Source organism: Maylandia zebra, linkage group LG12 (assembly GCF_041146795.1).
Source record: "Maylandia zebra isolate NMK-2024a linkage group LG12, Mzebra_GT3a, whole genome shotgun sequence".
Taxonomy (NCBI): domain Eukaryota; kingdom Metazoa; phylum Chordata; class Actinopteri; order Cichliformes; family Cichlidae; genus Maylandia; species Maylandia zebra.
The window spans coordinates 14,301,125-14,324,411 of NC_135178.1; the positions used below are offsets into that span (position 1 = coordinate 14,301,125).

Here is a 23,287-nt window from a genome sequence, read left to right on the forward strand (position 1 = left end):
AATACAGGACGATTCCGTTTTTTAAGGGACTGTTGGCAACTAGGGTTGCCAACTCCCTGAAAAATAAATAAGGGACACCTCGTGGCCAGGGCCGGGCGACCCAGTTGTCTTCACCCTTCCCAGTGTGGTGAAATTTCTAGCTCTTTTTTTGTGTGTGAAATTATTTTTTTTAACCCTTTGACTTGAATTTGATTTAAGTAGATGTGTATTCTTTGTGATATGAACACATGTGAAACAAATGATCATTTAGCCATTTATTTTTAGCTCAAAATGACAACATTAACACAGTAAAACAGGTCTCTTTCTTAAACAGAAGCCTGTCATGCTTAACTTTTGAGAATATAAGTAAATCTTTCTTTAAAAGAACTCTGTCCTGCTTAACTTAAAATAATAGAAAACAATAGAAAGAAAAATATTCTTGTAACAGTGCACATTTAGTGCATTTAGTACAATTGGCTTCAGCTGAGGTATTATTTCAGCTTTTCTAATGCTAATCAGCTGCTCCCGTTTGAAAACCCGCTTGTTCCCATGATTACGCATCTTAACTCATCATCATTATTCATCTATGTATTACTTTTATGTATTAGTCATCTATTTGTTGTAATCATCTATCCTTGCAGTTGTTTATTACACAAAATAAATTATATTATCACACTTCTGGCCACATAGCGCTGATATTCACTGCACATGCCCATATTAACTTTTTCCAGCCAGGTGTTTTCCTTTTCCCATTCTTCCCTTTCTCTGAGCGAACAAACATTGCTGCTCTAATGCTGGGCTCACACTGTGCGGTTTTAGGCCCATTTTGAGCCGATTTTTGAGTGATCGGACCGATTTTGGCCTTCATCGTGCGTCGTGTAGTATACGTGGGGTAACGAGAAGTGATTAACACCTCACGACCAGCTCCCGATCATCAATCGCTCGTGAGCCGCTCACACTGCTCGCGCGCAAACACGTAAACGCCGTGAAAAAGACGGAGCAGCACGGCTGTGCAGCGTGTGATCTGGACACAAGCGATGGAGGCACAACTTGTAGAACTTTGAAAAGCTCATCCGAGCCTTTTCGATGTGGCCTCACAAAATTATCACGACCACAACAACCGTGAAAATAGTTGGATCTACATCGCTGCTAAATCACAGCTGCCTGATCAATGTTTTTCATTAGCAATTTAGCAAAGTTGATGGTGGTGGTGTGTCTGTGTGAGTGAAAGACAGAGAGAGCGAGCGACAGATTTTCTGTTATAACCTTCATTTTATGGACGCACAGTGTGAGCACTCAGGTCGCATCAGAGCATCGGGCGGTATAGTGTGAGACCCTGCATCGTGACATACGAACTTCTAACCCCTGCGAGTCAATCGTGCAGTTTGAGCAGGAGCTGAATAACGCGACTGAAAAAATCGCACAGTGTCTGCCCAGCTTTAGGTGTACTGTCGTCCGAGACTTGCACCGCAGTGACGGCGTTTGTTTCCCTGTTGGCCATGCTTCTTGTTGTGGTCATCTGTTGTCTTCCGGTATTTTCTCCGTAAGCGACCTTTCCTCGACCAATGAGATGAGCGGTAATCTGAATTGTCATACTCGAATTGTCATAAGTGTGCTGTCAGCTCATTGGTCACAAAGCAGGAGAGGGGCTGGGAATTATGTTTTCAAACAAAGCGTTAATTCCATAAACATTTATAGACTACTTTTGATTCTCACTGTATTACGGGACAAAGTGCGTCCCTTATTAGCTCAACACGGGACGTGTACTTTTGTTTCGAAATACAGGACGATTCCGTTTTTTAAGGGACGGTTGGCAACCCTACCGTAGTGTGTAGGGACGGCACCTTGCTCAGGGTTACCTCAGGGTAGCCGTTCAGTGGATTCAAACCCGCGACCACTCTACCTACTGAGATCTCAAGAGAGCTGTGCATAAACAGTTGCCTGCAAACCTCAATGAACTGAAGCAATGCTTTAAAGATTGAGCCAAAATGCCTCCACAGTGGAAAATGGAGGCATCCACAAGGAAATGAAGCTATGATAGAGTGATATTAACACAATGTACGCACTTAAAAACACAAACTCTGGCTATGGATGAGGCCTCATAATGGTTTACAAAATATATTTTTTACACATTTTGCCCCTTCATTTTGTACTCACATTTAAACATCTACATGGCCTATGAGAACTTAGTTACTGCACAATGATTCTCTGCATTTATTTGCCTGTAAAATATTACACTATGGGAATGCAATATTGCTGATCATCTGTTTGTAAAGGAAACATTAAAAACAAACCTCAATCAGGGTTGTCAAGCTCATACAGCTGCTTTTATCTTAAGGGGAGCCAGACCATTGAAACTACACGATGAAAGCATAAAATTACAGTCTTTATTATATTTAATATAAACAGTTTTTGTTAATTTACTGTAGACTCACAAATAGTGGAAGAAAAAACAAGAACTTTCCCAGTATTTGATTGTTTACCTGTTAGTTAATTACTGCACTGGGCAGTCTTAATCAATAACGCACTAAAGCTATAAAAGTTAAAAATCTATGCACTACTTTCCAGAAGTGTCCAGTTGACCAGGTTTGGAGTCTTCGCCTGGCTGATTCTGACCCCTGGCCTTATATTTGACACTGGTGCCCTAAATGACAACATTCTTACAGCATAGTAAAGTTGTACGAATGCAGTATATATCACAAAAAGAAAAAGTCTTTGCAACCAGCACAGAGCAGGCAGGGAAATAAATAGACAAACTGTAGAGTACTCAAACTATAATACAGAGTTTATTGGGACTTGAAGGACACAGTGGGTTTGGCTTTCACATGCACTCAGCACTTTGCTGTATATCACATTTAAGAAGGAAAATTCCCTCATTGATTCACTCCTCTCCATCCTTTTGCTCCTCCTTCCCTTCACTTCCAACAAACCATGTGAGTTTGTGTGTATTGGTGTTGACACGTTCCCCCAGCGAAGCAAACAGAGCATGACAGTCAGAGAATAAACAAAGTGCTGATATTTGTGTGGGCATTGTCTGAGAGCTCATGCTAACAAGGAGGCACTTCAGTCTGATTCAGATTTTTTTTTCATATCAAGTACGCAGAGGGAAAAAAAAAGGCTTGTGTGAGATTGGTAAGGACGATTAAAAAGTATTGCATGGACCAGCTTTCACTACCTCAAACAGGGAAAATACTACATTCTTAAATTAACAAGAGCCTGAACTCTTCCTCCCTTTTAACTGGCGGTGCTGCTGCGAGAAGGCCACTTCTATGCGCGGAGATCCTCTGGTGTCTCCCTCTCCTCCTCCTGGCTCTAGCATGACTGAACTGGACTCATTAAGGGAAAAAAAAATCAAAAGGCAAACCTTTCACATAGCTGTGTGTCCAACTGTAATCGAAGACACAGGGTATCAAGAGGAAGACCCTTTAGATTTGTGAGGCATTTTTGAAGAGCGAGTTGAGGGTAGGTGTAAGAGGGCTAAAACATAACATAACCTGAACAGCAAATGTCTATGCAGCAGTATCTTTTTACATGGACAAACAAAAAGGCATAGGGAGAACAAGAACACTTTAGTTTTGGATGTAGAAAAACAAACGTCATGTGACAATATCACGACAATAATGTGCCTTAATGATCAGAGGTAAAACATTTTCATTTGGTAACAAAACAGCATGACATTATTTGAAATTGTGCAACTTGGTCAGGCTGAGTGCATGTGTTCCTCTCCACTCTGTGGGGACTGTGCAGAAAATCTGAGCAAAACCGAACAAAACAAAAACAACAAAAAGAAAAAAAAAAGAAAAAGAAAAGAAGTAGAGTTCTGTTTCTGTACAGCATGTTAATTAGTTTGTCAAACTCCACATAATCTCAAATATAAAGTGACACTGTAAACTGAGGGAGGGGGGGACGTCTGCGTGTATATGATGGTAACATCAGTGGAATGAGGTATGCAAAAGCGAAAGGGATACAGCTGTCCATACTTACACTTGTCCATGCAATGAAAACACAACACGAGTCTCACAATTCTGAGGGTACGCGTCGATCTGATTGTGTATGTACTGTATGCATGTATGTGTGCTTTAAGCGGTATGATATGTCTGCAGGCTCATATTTAGAGAAAGAAAAGTGTCGAAAAGGGATCACGCATTGTGATCCTCCTGTTGTTCCAAACAACGGCTAAAAAAAGCCTAAACAAAAAACCTTCAATAAAACCCCAAAATTCAACAATGACAACAGTATCACAAAACTAAACCGTAATCTTTGGCCTGAGTGTACGGCAAGGCAATGTACATTTATGTGTTGAGGTTGTTGAGGTGATGTGTTCTGAATGTTTAGGAGTGATCTGAGGTATGGCAGGTGAAAAAACATGTTAAAGTTGTGCAGATGGCGACACCTGGGGAGGCGGGGGCGGGTGCTGTCGATAGATGGAGAGATATCGGTACGAGATACAGGCCAGAAAGAAAGTACACGACTGAAAGTGACTGGAAAAAAAGATAATATTTTCTTCTCTTTTTTGTCTCGAAAAACAAATAAACAAATAAACCAAAAAAAAAATAAAAATAAAAATTCACCAAGACCCCATCTTCGATTCCCTGTGGTGGTCTTTATTATACAGTGGATCCCCTGAATATTAGCTTGTTTTCTATCCTTTTTTTTTTTGTTTAATTTCATCACTATCAGTGGCTCTGTTCTACAGTCCAACAATCCTGAGGGTAGGTAAGGTTTGTCTAAACATTTCCAAAAGTCTCTGCAACACTGACCATCCTACTTCAAATGCCCAGGACATTAGGGCATGGTCATCCCCCCTCCCCTCCCCATCCCACCCCTCCCTCCCTCCCACCCAATGGACTGGCCATCAAGGCTTTTTAGACCGGCTGTTGCTCAGGCCCCAGCAGTGGACCAGTCAGCAGGAGGGAAGCCCTCAGTAGCTCCTTCCCTTTGCACGGTATATGTGTGTGTGTGTATGTGTTTGTGTATGTGGGGCGCCCACACAGACACGATGCCACTAGGGGGCAGAGTTGGACATGGAGTCCACAGAGTTTACGCTGGAAGACTGCACACGGCTGTTGGAAATGGACACCTCTGGGTGCTGCGGCAGAAAAAGAGAGATAGATTTGCGTGGGTTAATCGAAATTGGCTTTGCCTGCTTTCCAAATGCGCCTGTCCGTTCACTTACATGCCTCCTGAAGATCCTGTCCAGCAGGCTGCGTCGAGGTGGCTCTGGCGGCTGGTTCCAGTCCAAATCTGGAGATCTCATTCCATGTGGCCCAAACACATTCAAATCTCTGAAACACTCGGTTTCTATCATCTGGATAAGATGAGAATAAGAAGCAGAAAGAGGAAAATGTGTGAGCTTTCCCAGCAAGTTGCGAGAAGCGCACTGAGCGTTTAAAATGCCGTATGACATGAACGCGCTTACCTCATTCTGCCACGGGATGGAAACGCTGCCTGTAGAGAATTTGGAGTAGAAGTCATTGTCTGTTTGGTCCAAATTGACTCCCTTGACTGTGGAGAACTGCTCTATGTCCAAAACATCCTTACAGTACACTGCCCGAGGCTGAGAGAGGGCAATGACCATGAAAAAGATTGGGTTGAAGGGAAAAACAGAAAACAAGTTTATCTTAATAGATAATTTATCATCATGGAATTTTGGTTGCCGTTTCTGATTTTTTATTTTATTTTTTATGCTGGCTATTTTTGAATATTTCCACTGATATAACAAACTTAAAAAAAATGTCCTTACTGACGCAGGGAGTGTCAGTAAGGATACTTGGTTTTAGCAGTGAGTTTGATTTAAACCTCCAGTGCAGAATAATATCAACAACTCACATCAGGCACAAAGGGAGGCTCCACCATTCCAGCCTCCATCCTCTTGAAGTTGATGTTTTTGAAGAACGAGTGGGCCTTGACGCCTGCTGCTCCATCCGCCTTGCACCCCAGCCTCTGCTTAGGGTCTTTGGTGAGCAGCTGGGTGAAGTAGAAGCAGAGATGAATCACTCAATTGTTCATCATTCATCTCTCGCTATACAAACATCTCTCCATCAAGCCTCACCATTCTACAGATGGCCTTGGTGTCCTCTGTAAACTTGTCGTTGTACTCCTCCTCTTCGTCCTGCACCCTCCTCTCCACTTCCTCCCGTTTCACTCGCTCTTTGCGGGCGCGGAAGGGCGATCGCCCGGCGGTCATCTCGTAAATGAGGCAGCCCAGTCCCCACCAATCAGGACTCATGGCGTACTTTTCGTTATTTATCACCTCCGGAGCTGTAGACCCAAGGGAGAAACTTAATGAAACTTGCACATTTTACCCTTCTCCTTTAAAAATGTTGACTACAGTGCTTCTTACCCATGTAGCCTACTGTCCCCACTCTGCCTCTAATGAGTTCTCCATCAGGCACTTTGATAGCCAGCCCCAAGTCAGAAATGCGAATGTGTCCTGCAACACAGAGTGTTAGTGAGGTGAGGTGAGGTAAGGTAGAACTGCTGATGTTATCCACATGTACCTGACAGGATCTTTGTGCACAACTAGCTGGCTGTAATTTATCATAAGATAAATGTGCAATTTAACATGCAAAATGCTGCATCGCAATATTTACGAATAAGAACTGCTGAAACTTCAAGACTCACCGTTGTCATCTAATAGGATATTCTCAGGTTTCAAATCCCTAAAGATGACACAGCATGCAAGTGTGTTAAAGCATAAAGTATCAGTTCACAACACACATTATTAAACAAAATGTTTTAAAAAACATTAACATTCAAAGGCTTTTCTCTTCTGACTGAATTACACCTTAAAATGCATTTAAGACTGTGTGAGATTTACCTGTAGACGATCGATTCCCTGTGCAAATGCTCGAGACCGCAGCAGATTTGAGCAGCGTAAAACTGGACCCTGTCTTTGTCGAAGCCAGGCGTGCCCATGTTGTAGATGTGAAACTTCAGGTCGCCGCCGTTCATGATGGTCAGCACCAGACACAGGGCGTCTTTGGTCTCATACGCGTACGCTAAGCTCACCTGGTTGAGGACAACAGTCATGCAGAAGCCGCAAGGCATCAACGCTGCACTTTATTCCTCTTAATTTTCTACTTACGACAAATCTACTGTTGACTTTCTCTAAAATCTGCTTCTCGTTGAGAGCCATGGACTCTCCTTTCCTCTTCTTTATCCTCTTCTTCTCAAGCTTCTTGCAGGCGTACATCTTCCCCGTTGCTCGAACCTGGCAGGCACATACCTGTGGATTAAAGACACCGTGTTATCTCACATTTCACTGTGAAATGGCAATACTTTTAATGTCAACATCAAAATTTATCTCCGGGTCTCTCACCTCTCCAAATCCCCCCTTTCCCAGCACTCGGTACTGTCTGAACGTGTCCTTAGTGATTGGTTGCCTGGAAAAACACAGGCACAGCAAAACCCATTAACAGATGTTCATAGTATTGATTAAGACAGGCATTATGTGCAGAACTCAATACCATCCTGAGTCTGTTTCCTGTATAGATGATGGAACCTCTTGTACATAATTTCACTTTCCAGACACGGATACAATCAAGGCTGCTCTGAAAGCCTGCTGTTTACTCCCAACTGCTGTTTATTTACATGCTATCTGCATAAAATATTATACTGTTTAGAATGAGGTGTAATTCTATCCAAGTCATTTCTTATCTGGAAAATTTACCTTCTTAACTTTTTAAATTATGGTTGCTGGGGCTGTCATGACATCTGACTTTCATTTCATGATTATCACAGAAAGTTCTAGATACAATATTATTGCAATATCATTGTATTCAATTCATGTCTCATTTTATTCATTGTGAAATGACTTTAAAGAAAAAAAATAACAACCCCAAAACCCAAAAGGTTGGGATTGTGTGCAAAATGTAAATAAAAACAGAATGCCACCACTTGGAATTTGGATAAAGCCATATTTTATTCACAACAGAACACAGAAAACCTATTTGATGGTTAAAATGGAGAAAAAAATGGAGCTCGTTTTCAATTTTACTGCAGCAACACGTCATTTTGCAACTAATTAGGTGATGTGGCAACAGGCCAGTAATATGATTGGGTATAAAAAGAGCATCAGTTTCTCAGTAAGTATATATAGGCAGAGGTTCGTTTTTTTTGACGATGCTGTTCCCTCATCAGACAATATTCCTCTCTAAAAAGTCCAGCAGCTGCTCTCCTCAACTCCTGAACGTTACAGGCTGTTGTTAAAAGAAGAGGGGGTGCTACACAGTGGTGAACACGGCCCTGTGCCAACTACATCAACATCAAAAGGAGCCAATAATTTTTCAGTTACATTCAGTTAGAGTTTTTCATTATTTGATATAATTTCTGTGTTCTATTGTCAATAAATTATGGATGGGATTTGCTAATAATTTAGTTTTATTTAGATTTTACACAGGATCCCAACTTTTTCCGAATGGTTGCTGCAAAAATACAAAGTCCATGAGGGGTGATGACACAGTTATTTCCCAGACTATCAAATGTCCATTACTAACATAATAGTGATATTTCGTTTGCAAATATCACAGTTATAGTCAATACAGACTTTGCATAATGCGGACTTTACTTATGTTGGGTTTTTCCTTATTTACCTGTCGGTCGAGTCTATGTTTGTCTCTTTTTAGGTTGTTTCTTTGACTCACTGAATCTTTACCACAACGTGATCTGGAGAACAGACAGCGGCTAATTTTTGTTTTAAAACTGTCAAACTCCACGCCAAAAATAATCAGACAAAAGAAGCACTGAATGAATGTGAGCTTATTTACCGTTATACACATCAACTTTTATCTCGACTTTAATTTTAACCTTGCTGTATTTATAGGGCAGTGATCTTTACTAGTCATTTTACAAATAAATGATATGTAATCCATATTATCTTGATTACTGATTATTCCCCACATTCACATCCCTGACTACAACTACTAAATTACATTTTATAAATGTCTGCATTCAGAATTTCAATGTGGTTTTTTTTCACAGATAAGAAATGGATATAAGCAAACAAAACCCAGCCAACCTCTCCAGCATCTTCCACTGTAGAAAGCGGTCAAAGTACATGCTGTTCTGGTAGTCTGCAAACGGAGCTCCACTCAGGTAGTCATGGACAGCCCTGGTGCAGCGCAAAAAAATAAAAAATAAATAAAAAAAATCAGTTACCAAAACGCACGTTGTGGGATGAAAATGCAGAGACAAGGCAGAGACAAATTAGAGAGAGTCCTGCAAACAGGTGAGTGTGAATGAATGAGGAACTCACTTGCGGCAGTTGCTGAAGATCTCCTTACATGGACTCAGCTCGAGGTTCTCTCTGCACTGGTCTGCAAAAACCTCTGCTATGTCTACACGCTGAGGTGACTACATCAACACATGTAAACAGTAGCACACATACAGGAATGCGTCACTCTTTATTACACACACTACAAATTAAAGAGATAACATAAACGCCTGATCTAATTGACGATGAAGTAACAATACATTGACTTTTTAATGCGTACACTTGATTACTAAACCCATGCGGGCATCTTGGCGAACTTTAATTCTGCCGTCTGCTTGTCTGCTTACAAAGTTTTCTTTTGAAGCAAAGTGTGAAAAAAAAGAAGGCTCGAAAATTTTTAAAATGCATCAAATGAGGAAACTTACATTTTCTGATAGAAAGGCCTTGATGATCTGGCACCCTCTGCTTTTTCTTTTTTCATCAGGTGTTACCTCGTAGTCTTCCTAAACAAGAGAACAACTCAGTGTTGTTAACAAAACTCCTGTTATAGATTTGTGTTACATACTTTTATAGATGTGACAAAAGTATTAACGTGCACTTGATCGTCTGCAGTCAAGTAGTTATTTATCAGTGCCAATTTCAAACAAGGCAACTTATGTAATGAATATTTTCTAGACTATAAACAGTGGCATTTACATCACTTGATCAATTATTGGCTAATTTCAAAGTTCAGATGTAAAAGATGATGTTTAGTTTGTTGTGAAATTGTGAAACATTTCTTTAGACTTCTATAGATCTCAAATCTACAACAACAGACAGTATTTAGTAATGCAATGATTTATTGGATGGGGTGTTGTGAAACTGTCTTTCAATCTGACCTTTTATTAATTACTTCACTGACATTTGTAACAGCTTGATTGTTGACTTTCTGTAGCAGCAAACCATGACTACATGTTTTATTAACCACAAAGTCCCAGTGGACTTGGAAGACACCCACTATTCTTTTGCAGTTGTTGAATAACAGAATTTATTGGAATGAAAATAATAACTTCTCCCTTCCAGTCAAGCCAAGTCAAACCGATTTTTATCTCAAGCATCCCAAATCCCCAATTTACATCGACGAGATCTATAATCTGCGCAGGAGATTTGTTTAAAACAAGGAAATAAATTTCCCCTCAAACAAGTGCAGGAGGAAATGATGATAATAGAAAAACTAAACACAACTAAAGTGTTTTATAATCGTTCAACCAGAGAAAGTCAGCTGTAATAAATGACATGTTACTAAAATCCTTTTAAATTACACTGACGATGATTTAAAACTCGGACTAGAAGGCATTCAAACTGGATGCATAACTCCAATAGTGGAAAAAAAAAAAAGCCCCCCCAAAAAACCAAATGTCTCTCGAATTTTTCCTGCTTTTTTCCTTTGAAAGACGAAACAGCTGCTGTGCGGTTACAGAAACACACACCTCTCACTCTCTGTATATCTGTGTTTCCCTGTCACTCTCACATAAACATATGCTGCTCTTGGCTCCGTGTTTGCACACATGCAGCTGATGACACTAACAGGTTGGGTCGTTACGCGGCGGACACACTGGACTTCTCGCAGGGGCAGTGACATGAAAAGCTCGCTGACGCATTTGGAAGCCGGCACTTTTAACCTCTCAAAAGCGGGAGGGGGAGGGCAACATGGCATCCATGCGGCATGCTGGCATGGCTGTTTCTATTAGTGGGCTTTTTCCAACATGGCCCTGTGTTGCCTGGCAACCACACAGTAAACACGGTGGGATTCCTTGAGGTCCTGCAGTGTCACAGTGTGTCACACCAGCGTCACCAGCTTTCCACTACAACACACATCAACGTATATATGATATGCACCGCGGAAGCACACATGAGCTCGAAGCTTAAGGAAAAAACTGGCTTTAAAAAACCACAGCATCACAGACACTACAGAATGAAACACGAAGAAGCCAACACTGTACGTAAACATGTAAGATTATGACTAAAAGTCACAGAGAACGAGAGAGAGCGCTGTGACTGCTGCCAAGTGTTGATTAACTGAGGCTTTGTTATCAGAGGTTTCAGAGAAACACACACACAGTAAATGAGCTGTCTGACTCCCACCGCTTGCTGGAGGAGCAGGAAAAGGGGGGAGGGGGGTTCAGCCAAAGGGGAAAGAAGACGCCTCCTTAGCCTTTTGGAAGCAGAGTAGATCCAACACATACAAACACCTTCTCATGATGTAAGAGGAACCATTGGAACCACTTAAGTTGCACACACCGAAAAAACACATGCACAAACACTCCCTCCTCCTTTTGAACCGCTGTGCTCATACTTTCACACGGCTTACACGTTTAAAAAAAACCATACATAAAAGAACAACAATTACTGTAAATTGTAGATTACACTAATTACTGCACACTAGATTACACAATAACACTGTCTAGTAAACCTCATACCAGCAATGGACTGCAATGTTGTTTAATCACTTGTAATACAACCACCTGCCTGGTTGTAAACACCCTCAGACCTGAGTAATTGTCAAATGGGGTTCATAAAGCTGAGTTTGTCACATGGACTGTAGAATTAGCTCCAACACGTGTTTGGCTTGAGTGTAAGTGCTTTCCCCCTACACAGAGTGGGGGTGGCATGGAGGGGGTGATGGTCACTTTTAGGGCTGGGCGGTTAAAAGTGGGCAGAAAAGTGGAGAGACGGGGGTGCGCCGGGACTGGAAGGGGCTGGCGAGGGAAACAATGCGTCCTTTCTGCCCGTCACATGTCCGCTAAGATATTCTGGGCATAGATAGATAAAGACTTAAATGTGTCATGTGGGAGGTATTTTGTCTAGACGTGGACATGGGGGGGTAGGAGGCAAAAAGCTGGATAGATTGGGGATCTGGATGGTTGAATAATCACTACTCCATTTAATTGTGTCCTCTTGCTGTGTGACCCAGCAACACCGGCGTTTTTGCAGCCTGCCCTCTAATCAGAGTGAGTACACTAAAAAAGTTGATGAGTGTGTTTCCAGGACTGCATTTATCCAGCAATAAACACAATTTTTTTTCCTCCAGATACTCGCATCTGAGAACATGCTGTCCATTACATAATTGATCACACGCAGGTTACAATAAAAGGGAACTGTACAACTTAACATTTTTAGTCTTTTATTTTAGATGAGCCTTTAATTCCATGCAAAAGAATTAAATAAAGGGTGGCGACCAGAAATAACCATTGATTTTTTGGGCTGAAAGATGAATTCAAAATTATAGGTGATTATTTACTTGTAATGACGATTTGTAAGCACAAATCGTCATTACAAGATGATATAAAGTCGAAGTGCAAACTACTTCTCTCAAAACGTCACCTATAAAGTAGATGTAATATAATGCCTTTGAAATCCTTTCATGTTTAATAGAGATCTTCTAGGAAGAGAGTGGAATCTGACATTTTCCAGCATTCCTGACCATGTCCGGTGATACACAGCATGTGGACAGGGTTGCAGGCAAATAGTCAGGTACACACTGTTAGCCGCATGTCGTTAGCGTGAAAGCTCCACTTCCTGTGAGCGGTTATAAAGAGTTTGCCAAAGTAAACTGCAGGAGGACCACAACAAAATTCTAACAAACCTAAACAGAAACTTACCCAGCTGAGCTTGGACATTTTAAAGAAGCTAACAAAATAAAAATGGCTATCCAGCAATCCAGAGCTCAAAGCTAGCCACAAGCTAGCAGCCTCAGCATGAGCAAAAGATTAAAGAAGTTACTGGGAAGATTATAGAGACAAGTGAAAAAGGGAAAAAGGTCATTCTCCTGTTATTTGGTGAAGTTAAAAACACACAGAATTATATGAGCAACTGACATTGGTTTTGTTGCACCTGCTTTTGTTTGGTAAGGTAAAATATATCAGGTAAAGGTGGATGTACAATAGGGGTGGGGGGAAAAATCGATACTGTGTAGTATCGTGATATTTTGTTTGCTAATAATGTATCGATACAGGGACAGCAGAAATCGATATTTTGTTACAAAAAAAGTTTTTGTGGACTGGAACATGCTCTGACTTCAGAGCATGTTGATCCTTTTTCTGAGCAAGAATCCTGACACTGTCCAAATGTGTTTAACTTTTTTTTTGGCAGCAATAAACATGACAGTTTACTTATTTTAATTTAAGACAAGTTTTATTTTAATTAAGTTTAAAACTTTTTTATTTAATGTAAAATTATATTTTGTTTTAATTTACTTTCAAATTCTTCAGTTGCTGAAGGGGCTGCATAGTTTTCATAAATTGCATAGTTCAGAATAGCTATAATTGTACCAGATGGTTGCATTCAGTTAAGTTGGACTAGACTGTAATACAAACCGTTCAGTTTGTCAACAATAAAACTGAATGAAATGAGAGAAAGACTGAGTGTGAGACTTTGATATTAGATAAAATGAATATTGATAAGGTTTACCTTTATGTACAGAATCTGAATATCGCAACATTTTTTAAAAAATTGCAATAATATCATATCGTGCGTTAAGTATTGTGATAATATCGTATCGTGGGATGTATGGTGATTCCCACCTCTAATGTACAACATCTGATTTTTGTTTATTTGTACATCTGTCCAGTAGCAGAGCACTTTACTTTCAGTTGTTTCAGTTTAAGATGATGCTGCAGCTTACCGTGGATTGGGTTATATTGTAAAGTTCAATGATTTCTTCACACTTTCTTCACAATATTGCAATCCGTGCATTTGTAGTTTATGTTTCTGAAAACTTTGTTTTACCTTTACCCATGAAAAGGATGTGACTGATTAGTTTGTCAAATCTAAAATGATCTGAAATGCAGAGACACTTTTCTTATTCTACTCTAATATGAGCTTCCACAAGACTGACTTTTAAGGGCCGGAGTGGATTATTCAAATGTAATTTCATGAAATAACGTAGCACACTAACATTTCACATTATGCTGTTTATTCAGTTCTGTGCAAATTCACACTTTTGAAAAGTTTAAAACTTGCTGTTTGAGAATCCCTCTAGTAAGCACTCCACTCCTAGAAAACTCAAACACCAAAATCATTATTAACATCCTCTGTAGGTGTCATGATGCGTGCTTCTGCCTGGGAAAAAAACAACCAAACAAAACTTGGATTTAACTAGGCAAATAAGTAAGAGCCCTCCATTGGACAACTACAGTTGCCAATGTGTTTCAGCTGGCTACAGGCTGTTTAACCCTAACTGCTGTAGTGGGTAGCTTCTCATTCCTTAAACAGCCTTGTTGGAAGACATGGTATTCCATGGTCATGGTAAAGACGTTACACTGTCTCAGAAGGGCTAAATTATTGGTCTGCATCTAGCAAAAAAAACAACTAACAACTGTAACTATTAAAACTGTTTTAATAAGTTTCATTAAAACTTGGTGAACCATCATCTCATAGAAAGAAATGTGGTCAAAAAAAAAAAAAAATCATGACAATTTTGGTGAAATAAAATGACAACAAATCAAACGCAAAAATCACAGCTATTTCTGACTGTAAAAGTAAAAGTATTTCCACTGAACTAAACAACTGTGTAGCCTAAAGAAAACCACTTATGAGTGAGGCTAAACAGACAGAAAGATCGGAGTAACGGAAAAAGGTCACACGGTCTGATGAATGATTCAATGTGATGGGCAAATCACGATGAGATGAACCCATAATGCCTAGTGCCTACCATACTACCCTGTAGGGAGCAGTGTTATGATCTGGGGAAGCACTGCTGCTACACGAGCAAGGTGCTTGTGGGTTCAAACCTGCCAACTAGCTGGAGCCTTTCTGTGTGGAGTTTATCAGTATTAATGCTTAACATTTTAAAGAAGGGTATAAAAAAATATTTCTAGGTGGGATCCTAGTGCACACTCTGTGCAGCGGTAAGATGACAAAAACAACAAAAGTACACGTCAGACTAAAATCCTGTTGCGATAAGGTTCAGTTACAATCACTGGTTGAAGGTTGGTGTGATCTGTCACAAGGAGTTGATGGTTGACTTTTCTATTCCTTAGTTTAAAAAAAAATATGATATTTTTAATGCAAATATAAAAAAGGGGTCGATGTAAGTCGTGTGTGCGTGCATGTTTACCATCGCATCCAGCAGCTGGATGCATCGCTGGAGTTTCGGTCTGGTCTCGCAGAAAAGACGGAAGAGAAGTCGTCCGATAGGCTGTTTCTCACAGATGCTGAAATATTCCCTGTCTGCAAAAGAAAAACAAACAAACAAACAAAAAAAAAACATAAAATGAACACAGACTTTAAATCGCAGCCTTTCCAACAAACAGTCAAACACACTCTCTTTAGATGAAGGAAGTGCACAAACACATACCGATGCTGTTTCCCAGTTCAGTACACTGGCTTATATGGGGAAAACGAAGGATCTCCTTCCATTTTTTGCTCCTTCCTTTCCTTTTCCCTCCTCCACCTGTGGTGACAGGTAAAACAAGAGGTAAAAATGTTCAACTGAAAGAAATTAATAAAGTTGTCCACATTTATTTTCGTCAGTGAGGAGAAAATGAAGGCCCAATGGCTAAAAGAGAGGGGGGTTGTGTGTGGGCTCTCCCCTGAATGAAATCATAGTCTCAGTGTGTATATATAATTCATAGATTACGTCTCACTTCCTCCGTAACGCTCTCCTCTCTCCACTGACTTTCTTGCTCACTTTTCATGTGAGTGGCTTCACTGGAAGTGGAACAGTGTGTGTGTGTGTTTAATATGAGTGTGTGTGTTTTTGTGTCCACACAGACAGAAAGCCCATTCTGACCGGCTCAGTTCCCATCAGAACCCAGACTGGATTCCACTGCACTGAATAATCATGCATCAGCCTCCTGCAGCTACGTAACACCATCACGAACAAAAACCACTTAGATCTACATCGCCTACTTAGATTTCTGAAGAAATTTTACTGTGCAGTCATCGACGGAGCTGATTATTTTGCCTCTTAACTTTGACCGCTTTCCCATTATTCATCAAAGCCATGTCTAAATCACCTTTGGCGTTTTCTCACAGTATCCACCAGATGCGATTAAACGCAACTTTTAACCTCGTACTTCTACCACAGCCTGCTTTGCCCTTACACCATGTTCGTCTCAAAGTTATTTTTTTTAATATGTTACGACTGCTCTAATGAAATGACAGGGATTTCCTTTAACCGCTCTGTGCAGTGGAAATTTGCTGCAAGCAGCTCACCCAATGTGAGAGGCATTGAGAGCAATGACAAGCAGACATCTTTAAGTAATAACCCAGGAATGCGAGAGGCCCTACGTCATTGTGGAGGCTCTGAGTGAAAGCTTTTAGCAGTTTTCCCATCAATCCTGCTGCATTACTGTCTCATCCTTTCCTCCTGCTCTGCAGTCTGTTTTGCGTCTCACTGTTGCCTTTGTAATATTATATAATTTACTTGCCAAGAAAATTAAATTGCACTCAACAAGGGGAAGATTAGTCTCAAATTAGCATGTTTTGGTGTGATATTAGACCATAGCTGGGAAACTTTCTTCCCCAGAAAGCCATAAACTGACTAAGATAAAGTAAGCCAACGGTCAAACAAGTGAACCATAGCAGACTTAGTGCTGACTGCTGAATTACGTTACACATGAATGTTGGTATAGACAGAACATGCATACATACATACATCACTGACTAAGGAAATGTTTACTCTATATTTACTATATGTAATATTTAATCTAACAGCAAATACATTATCTTATACATGAATACATTCATTCATGTTTTTGTCACTCTCTCTGCAAGATCATAAAAGTGTGCTACAATGTCTGATACTGAAATATCGTGCACCCAGAATGGATGTTCTGCTCTATATTAGTGCGCAAAAGTCTTAATCCACGCCTCAGTTCTTTTCCATTTTGCTGGGAAAACAGGAAATAGATGCAGTCATCTGCTGAAACATTTGCAAATATATATGGAAACACAGCATATAATTACTGTACCATTCTTCTTTCCCTTAAGATGGATCAACTGAGGGACAACATACATCTCTCAGGTCCTGTATGAGGTCTACTCAAATTTTTCACATGACTTTCAGATACTCTCCACGTAGGCCTGCTACTTTTTCCCCCTCCGCTTGTCTGGTTTCCTCAGGTTTTTAAGGACACTCTGCACAACATGCTGAGATATGAAGTTTTGAGCTCATAGGTTTTTGGGAACCACTTTGTTGGTGGAAAAATTTATGCCTGTCAGACTGTGTAACCTTTCATAACTTTTAACTATTTTTTGTTGTGAAGCTCTTTGTGACATTTATCTTAAAATGTGCTCTATGAATATTTAAAAAACAAAACAAAAACGTATTTACTTAATTTACTTACTTTTCACATATTGAACTAAAGAAATGGGAACAAATTATATGTTTTTGTGACAGGCTGCTGATAACAAAGAGTCTAAAGACTCAATTCCAGATTTGTTCTTTGCTAAATTGTCTGTTGTGTGTATGGACAACAGGTACAATTTTACAGCATGAATGATTCATAGGTCAGTGTTAAGTGGCTTAAGAAAAATGATCAGGCTCAAAGACTGGACTAAAAATGATTAACAAAGCAGCCCATGTTGAAAGAAACACTTTGAAAGACCTTCAGAAAGCCTGGAGAACTATTGCTTAAGACCAGTTTCCAGTTTTTAAAAAATGACAACAAAATATGAAGAAATGAGGGGTGGCTCAAGACTTTTGCATGGTACGGGTTATTTTGCCCACATAGTACAAAAGCCTCATTTTACACACTTATGCTTATTATTCACTTACCAAGTATGACCCTCGTGTGTCATACTTTCAGGATTACATTGCAACAGCCAGCCATAACCATACATTATACAGGCACAAAGGGATTTAATTAGAGATCATTTCCATCATTACAAGCTGACATAACATTTTTGAACAGATGATTTCACAGCAAAGTATACAAAAGTATTTCAATCCACTTCTTACATATTTGAGTCATAAAAAGTTTTACAGGGTTGTACTGACTCTTATTAGAACTGCAGTATTTTTCTTTTTAGGAGGAGGGGTGTTAAAGATAAGGGACCCTACGTCAGCAAAGCTCACATACGGTATTCAGAATGATACTCGTATCACCAAAGACAAACACGAAGCATGAATGTATTAATAACCCGAATAAAAATATCCCCAAAGACAATCATTAACTTTGAGCACCTGCGCCTCATTAACATTACTGTAGACGAAACTATGCTATAAACAGGCGCACTTCCTTATTTGATCGCTTCTGTAAACAGCTCATATGTAAACTTATGCTCCCCACACAAAAATACAGTGTGTTGCTGTGTGCTCCAGTTTTTGAATCTCCTTTAATGAAAACATGACATCTGCCAAAAAGGCAAAAGAATACAGTGAATGAAGAAGGTCATTCCCCATGGGAGGGACGCCATGCTAAAAATGTATGCACGTGTGCTAGTGTGAGGCATTTGTGGATACAAGCGTCCAGCCAAATGGCATAAATTTCCTGTGAAGGGTCAACGCCATGTCAAATAATTGTACCAAACATGGGTGCTCCACCCAGGCATTCAACTTCTACACAATGCTGAGACAACCACAAATAATGCAGTTCCTTCTTTTTCTTTCTGTGTCCTGTTTTCTTTGCCTCTCATTGCTCTCCAAGCCTATTTATTTTTCATTCTTTCTCCCTCCCCGCCTCCCCCCTTTCCTGCTTTTTGGAACTCCTGGCATCATCTTCTGCTCTTCTGCTGTTTCCCTGTGATCCAGTATCTTTTTCCCTTTTCTTCTGACACACTGCTGAAGATTTCCTGTCATCACCACATCACTGTCACCAAGTTTGCTGCCAGCCAATCACTGACCTCATTTGCTGTTTCAAGTCTATCAACCCCCTTTTGTTTTAGGACTTTTTTTTAAGGACGTCTACAGCTCCTTGGCCATAAAAATAGAACAGTGCTATAGATTAGTGGTTTGCCTCCTTTTTGGGCTTTTCTACGTGTGGTCTCTTGTCACGCTGTTCATGTTATTTTTATAACCCCTCGATTTCTCTCATTCATCACTGCAAATAAAGCTGCTCGAAAGCATATTTATAATTCGTCCCACTGTAACATTCGAGGCCCATGTGGTGCAAAGACCAGAACACAGAGCACACCCAAACACTCCCACAAACATGCAAATACAACGAATCAATTATTCCTCATCTGAATGTAACAACAAATAAAGTTCTGTTTAGCCTTAGTGCCCTTTGGCTTCTTTTGTCTGTGGGCTCAAGAAAGCACAGCCTAACAGAGGTTAAAAAAATTGTCTGACACGTTGCTGTTACACGGCTTTACGAAATGTTCTGGCAGGATTTGAGGAAAGTTTACAACAGTATTAGATATACAAAGATGAAAGCAAGTGCTAACTTTTTGAAATCATGTTTTGAAGAAGAGAAAAACATTCACATGTTTCGTTTTACGTCCAGATTTGTAACTCTAGGTTCCTGTTTAACAAAACTTGGCTCTTAAAAGTATGAATATCCTCGTAAATATCCTCCATAAACCATCTTGTTCATGGCTGTCTGTTTATTTCTTTCGCTATTAAAGCGTTCTCACTCTTATGTGGTCTGTCAGTTACACATGAGCTGAAATATGTGCTATGGCGTGGATTTGCTGCACACAGGAACTTGTCCGTCTAATTTGTTCCATGTGGGCAGTGTGGTCGCCACCCTTTATTTATGCTCATGTTTAGGAGCTCTGACATCATCAAGGCATGTCAAGTAAAGCAAAAAGAAGGTCAGAGACAAAACGTCAACCGTCTGGCGTAACACCAGGGGGTTACCCGAACCCCAAACATCTGTGTGTGTGTGTGTGTGTGCACGCACAATGTCACTACTGTGACCTCTCTCTAGTGTTGTCCTCATGCTCAATTTAATCAACTCGTGGCAATCCTGCAGGCCCCATCCATCCACACCTTCGAAAACAACCCTGCTTAGATTTGAGGTTATACGCACAAAGTGCTGACACTCAAAAGAACCCAAGCCATTAACATCTAGTGCCTGACACACACACACACACGTGCACACACATAATCTCCGAGGTCTCGAACACCTCCACTTACAATCTCACTCCAAACATGAAGCTAGATGTGCTGTGGACAACCAGCTGAAACCACATCCTGACTGTCACACTGTGCATCTGGCATATATGCAATAACATCTGCAACAGAATGTGATGTTAAGAGCACGAGCGTGAGCAGAGCCGAGCGTTCTGAATATGTGCTATTTTCTACACCTACACTGTGTAAAAAAGTGTGCAAGATTTGAGTAGGTTTCAGTGACTCTTCACTCTCATCTCCTGGCTGCACTGACCCTCTTTGTTCACAAACAACTCACTATCCCTTTCTGATTATCTAACTCTCGCTTATTCCCACATCACCTCCTTTGTCTGATCTGTTAAATGTCGGCCTCGCGGTTGAGTCATACTGTGGTGGTCAGCGAGTTACAAATACATTGTGGCCGACCAGCACCAGACTATGATGCAAATGCCTTTGTTCCCCTCGGTCCATCCCTCCCGGCACATCCAACCGTTCGGTGATCGGGATTTATTTGCATGAGAGCTCCAGGTAAGGGCCAATGGTCTTGTGCATGCAAAACACAAGTGGTAAACACCCAGCAAGCATATTATTGAAGGAAGACGGGAGCTTTGCATTTGCAAAACATCCTCTTTGTGCTTCTTCGGGCGCTGTAAAGTGATTCGTAGCAATATATGGGTTTGCTTTATCACGGGAAATGTGATTAAATCGTACTAGATATCTATCTGCTGCAAAGACAGAAGAGGAGCAAAGAGAACAAAAAACATACCTTGGCACACTGCTTTTGTGTGAATGTTGCTCCTATATATGCAGTATAAACAGGAATGTAGACGTAAATAAAGGTTTAAGGTACTACACTGCATACCAGTTTATTAAAAATATAAGCATATATGCATGCGCATGCCTATCAGGTCAAGCCAGCAGCACTGAAAGCAAACCAAAACAAGATGTGAAAGACTCATTATTGAAGCTTTAATCCACATATTAAAAGTGTGTGTGTGTGTGTGTGTGTGTGTGTGTGTGTGTGTGTGTGTGTGTGTGTGTGTGTGTGTGCCACAGGAAGGCAGGGGAAACACTGCCCAGACCTGAGCAGCAGGGGTGGACTATAGCAGGAAGACGGTCTTTGTTGGTCTGTTCCACCATGATGTCATGTCGGTGCCTCTGTTCTTATTACCATCCTAAATGAGCTCCCGTGTCCACATATATCACAATAATAACAACTGGATGGTCCGCCTGTAACATCTGCTGAAATGCTCGAAGCAAACATTGATGACGTGCACCTTTTTACCTGGCAACACACTCGGCTTCTTTTGGCTGCTGTGAGGGTCACATGTTGAACCGCTTAATGAGGGGTCATAAACTCAAAATCAGTCATAGACAATAAAACAGAGATCTTATCAGCAACAGTATTGGCGTTCTATTCAGCTGTGTCCCAACAACCTAGCGAGCTGTGTGCTGAAAACAACAACCAAATCTAGCTTGACCTAAGGAAGTAGCTGCATTCGACACGCGTTTAAGATTGAGACATAAATTCCAGGTTTAACCTTTTGCCAACAGCTACTTTTGCACAAAGAGTTGAGGGGAAAAAAAACACACACAACACTGCCCATTTCCCCGTCTTTATGTCCTTGTAAACATTACTGCTATTAATAGAGACCAGCCCAAGGGCAGCAGCAATGTGTTAATACAAACTGAGGTGGTCAAACCAGTCCATGACCTCAGAGCTAGGGCGCTGTGGCAGTTGTCACTAGAGAAGCGGCGCCTGTTAAAGTTCATGTGTTCACGAGCAAAACAGCCACGGTGTAGGAAGACACTCAGTGTCAAAACTTGCATGCAAGGACAGAAATCTGACAAGCGCAGCAGAAGGCAGGGTACATATCCTGTCTGGGAACAGTCAGGTGCCACAAGTTTCCTGTTCTATAAATATATAAAGTATGGAATGTGACGGGGGGGAGCACGAAAAAACCCTGAAATTATATAACCCACCGTGCTGTCCGATCAAAGGACCACACACAGCGCAGGGCACGCTGGGTAATACTTGCTGTTTGCTCATCCATAAAGATCCAAGAGGACAGAGCATAGTCCACATGAAGCTAGCCGTAACAGGATGCTCCTGTGCTCTGACGAGGTATTATAGCATCTGTTTACCTCGATAAATGTTTTGGTAGTGTGAACAGTGTCGCGATACAGTCCTACATCTCTACGAGGAATGATTTTTAGTTTATTCAGAGTGAAAATCAGCAGTTAAGTGAGCAAACACTGAGGAAAGTGCTTGAAAGGCACAGAGCCGACTCATCAGTGAGATAGAACTCATGGGGCACCGTGGACTGACATTACTGGGTGGGTGCTTTCTTTCCTTCTGCATGAAACACACAGTCTCTTCATAAAGATATTTGTTCCTTGTCCTGCTCCTGTGATGTCCTGCCACGAAAACATGCCTCGATTGAAAAAAAAAAAAAGAGTCTTTAAAATCTGCTTTGGCCTTAAATGAGCCAAACTCCTTAATGAACTCTTTCAACCTCATTTATAACTCTCTGGAGCTTTACTCAAGATTTATGTTTTTACAAATATACAAATAAATTAGCTGATTTTACTCTAATGCACTCTAAAGAATCCCCGTGTCATAGGTTCCTATAAATAACAATATGTTATGTATAAATACAAAGCCACACCTCATTTCTTAATATTTTGCTGCCATGCAGCCAGATTGTTTTGTATTGTTTTTTAAAGTGGTCTTGAGCAATAGTTCTCCAGGCTTTCATTGGACACTGGATGCCTTTTCACTCCAGTCCTTCTACCTGACCATTTTTGTTTGTTTGTTAAGCCACTGACCTATGAATCATTCAAGCATAATAAAGGCAACTAACTCAAGGGACGAACCAGTGTTGTGTCCTTGTGTCCACACATAACAGACAACTTTGCAAAGAACCAGTTTTAAATTGCAGTCACTTTCTTACTAGCAGCCTATACACACATCATTTGCTCCCATGTCTTTAATTTAATCTGGGAAAAATGCCAAAATACTATTTTGACACCAACAAACTGATTCCTGAAAG

General features: G+C 40.6%; 1 protein-coding gene across 1 annotated transcript in view; it reads right to left on the reverse strand.

Annotated features, from left to right (window-relative positions):
- Window positions 1-2,738: 2,738 nt before the first annotated feature.
- grk5l (G protein-coupled receptor kinase 5 like) overlaps window positions 2,739-23,287 on the reverse strand; it is a 29,839-nt gene continuing 9,290 nt past the window's right edge. Inside the window, exons 2-16 of the mRNA XM_004544209.4 lie at window positions 15,531-15,626; window positions 15,291-15,403; window positions 9,619-9,696; window positions 9,236-9,333; window positions 8,999-9,091; window positions 7,301-7,364; window positions 7,067-7,207; window positions 6,800-6,990; window positions 6,604-6,641; window positions 6,323-6,412; window positions 6,032-6,240; window positions 5,809-5,946; window positions 5,399-5,536; window positions 5,156-5,287; window positions 2,739-5,068 (exon numbers count right to left, since the gene is read on the reverse strand). Coding sequence (XP_004544266.1) covers window positions 4,985-5,068; window positions 5,156-5,287; window positions 5,399-5,536; window positions 5,809-5,946; window positions 6,032-6,240; window positions 6,323-6,412; window positions 6,604-6,641; window positions 6,800-6,990; window positions 7,067-7,207; window positions 7,301-7,364; window positions 8,999-9,091; window positions 9,236-9,333; window positions 9,619-9,696; window positions 15,291-15,403; window positions 15,531-15,626 — 1,703 coding nt within the window. The 3' untranslated portion in view covers window positions 2,739-4,984. The remainder of the gene's footprint in view (window positions 5,069-5,155; window positions 5,288-5,398; window positions 5,537-5,808; window positions 5,947-6,031; window positions 6,241-6,322; window positions 6,413-6,603; window positions 6,642-6,799; window positions 6,991-7,066; window positions 7,208-7,300; window positions 7,365-8,998; window positions 9,092-9,235; window positions 9,334-9,618; window positions 9,697-15,290; window positions 15,404-15,530; window positions 15,627-23,287) is intronic.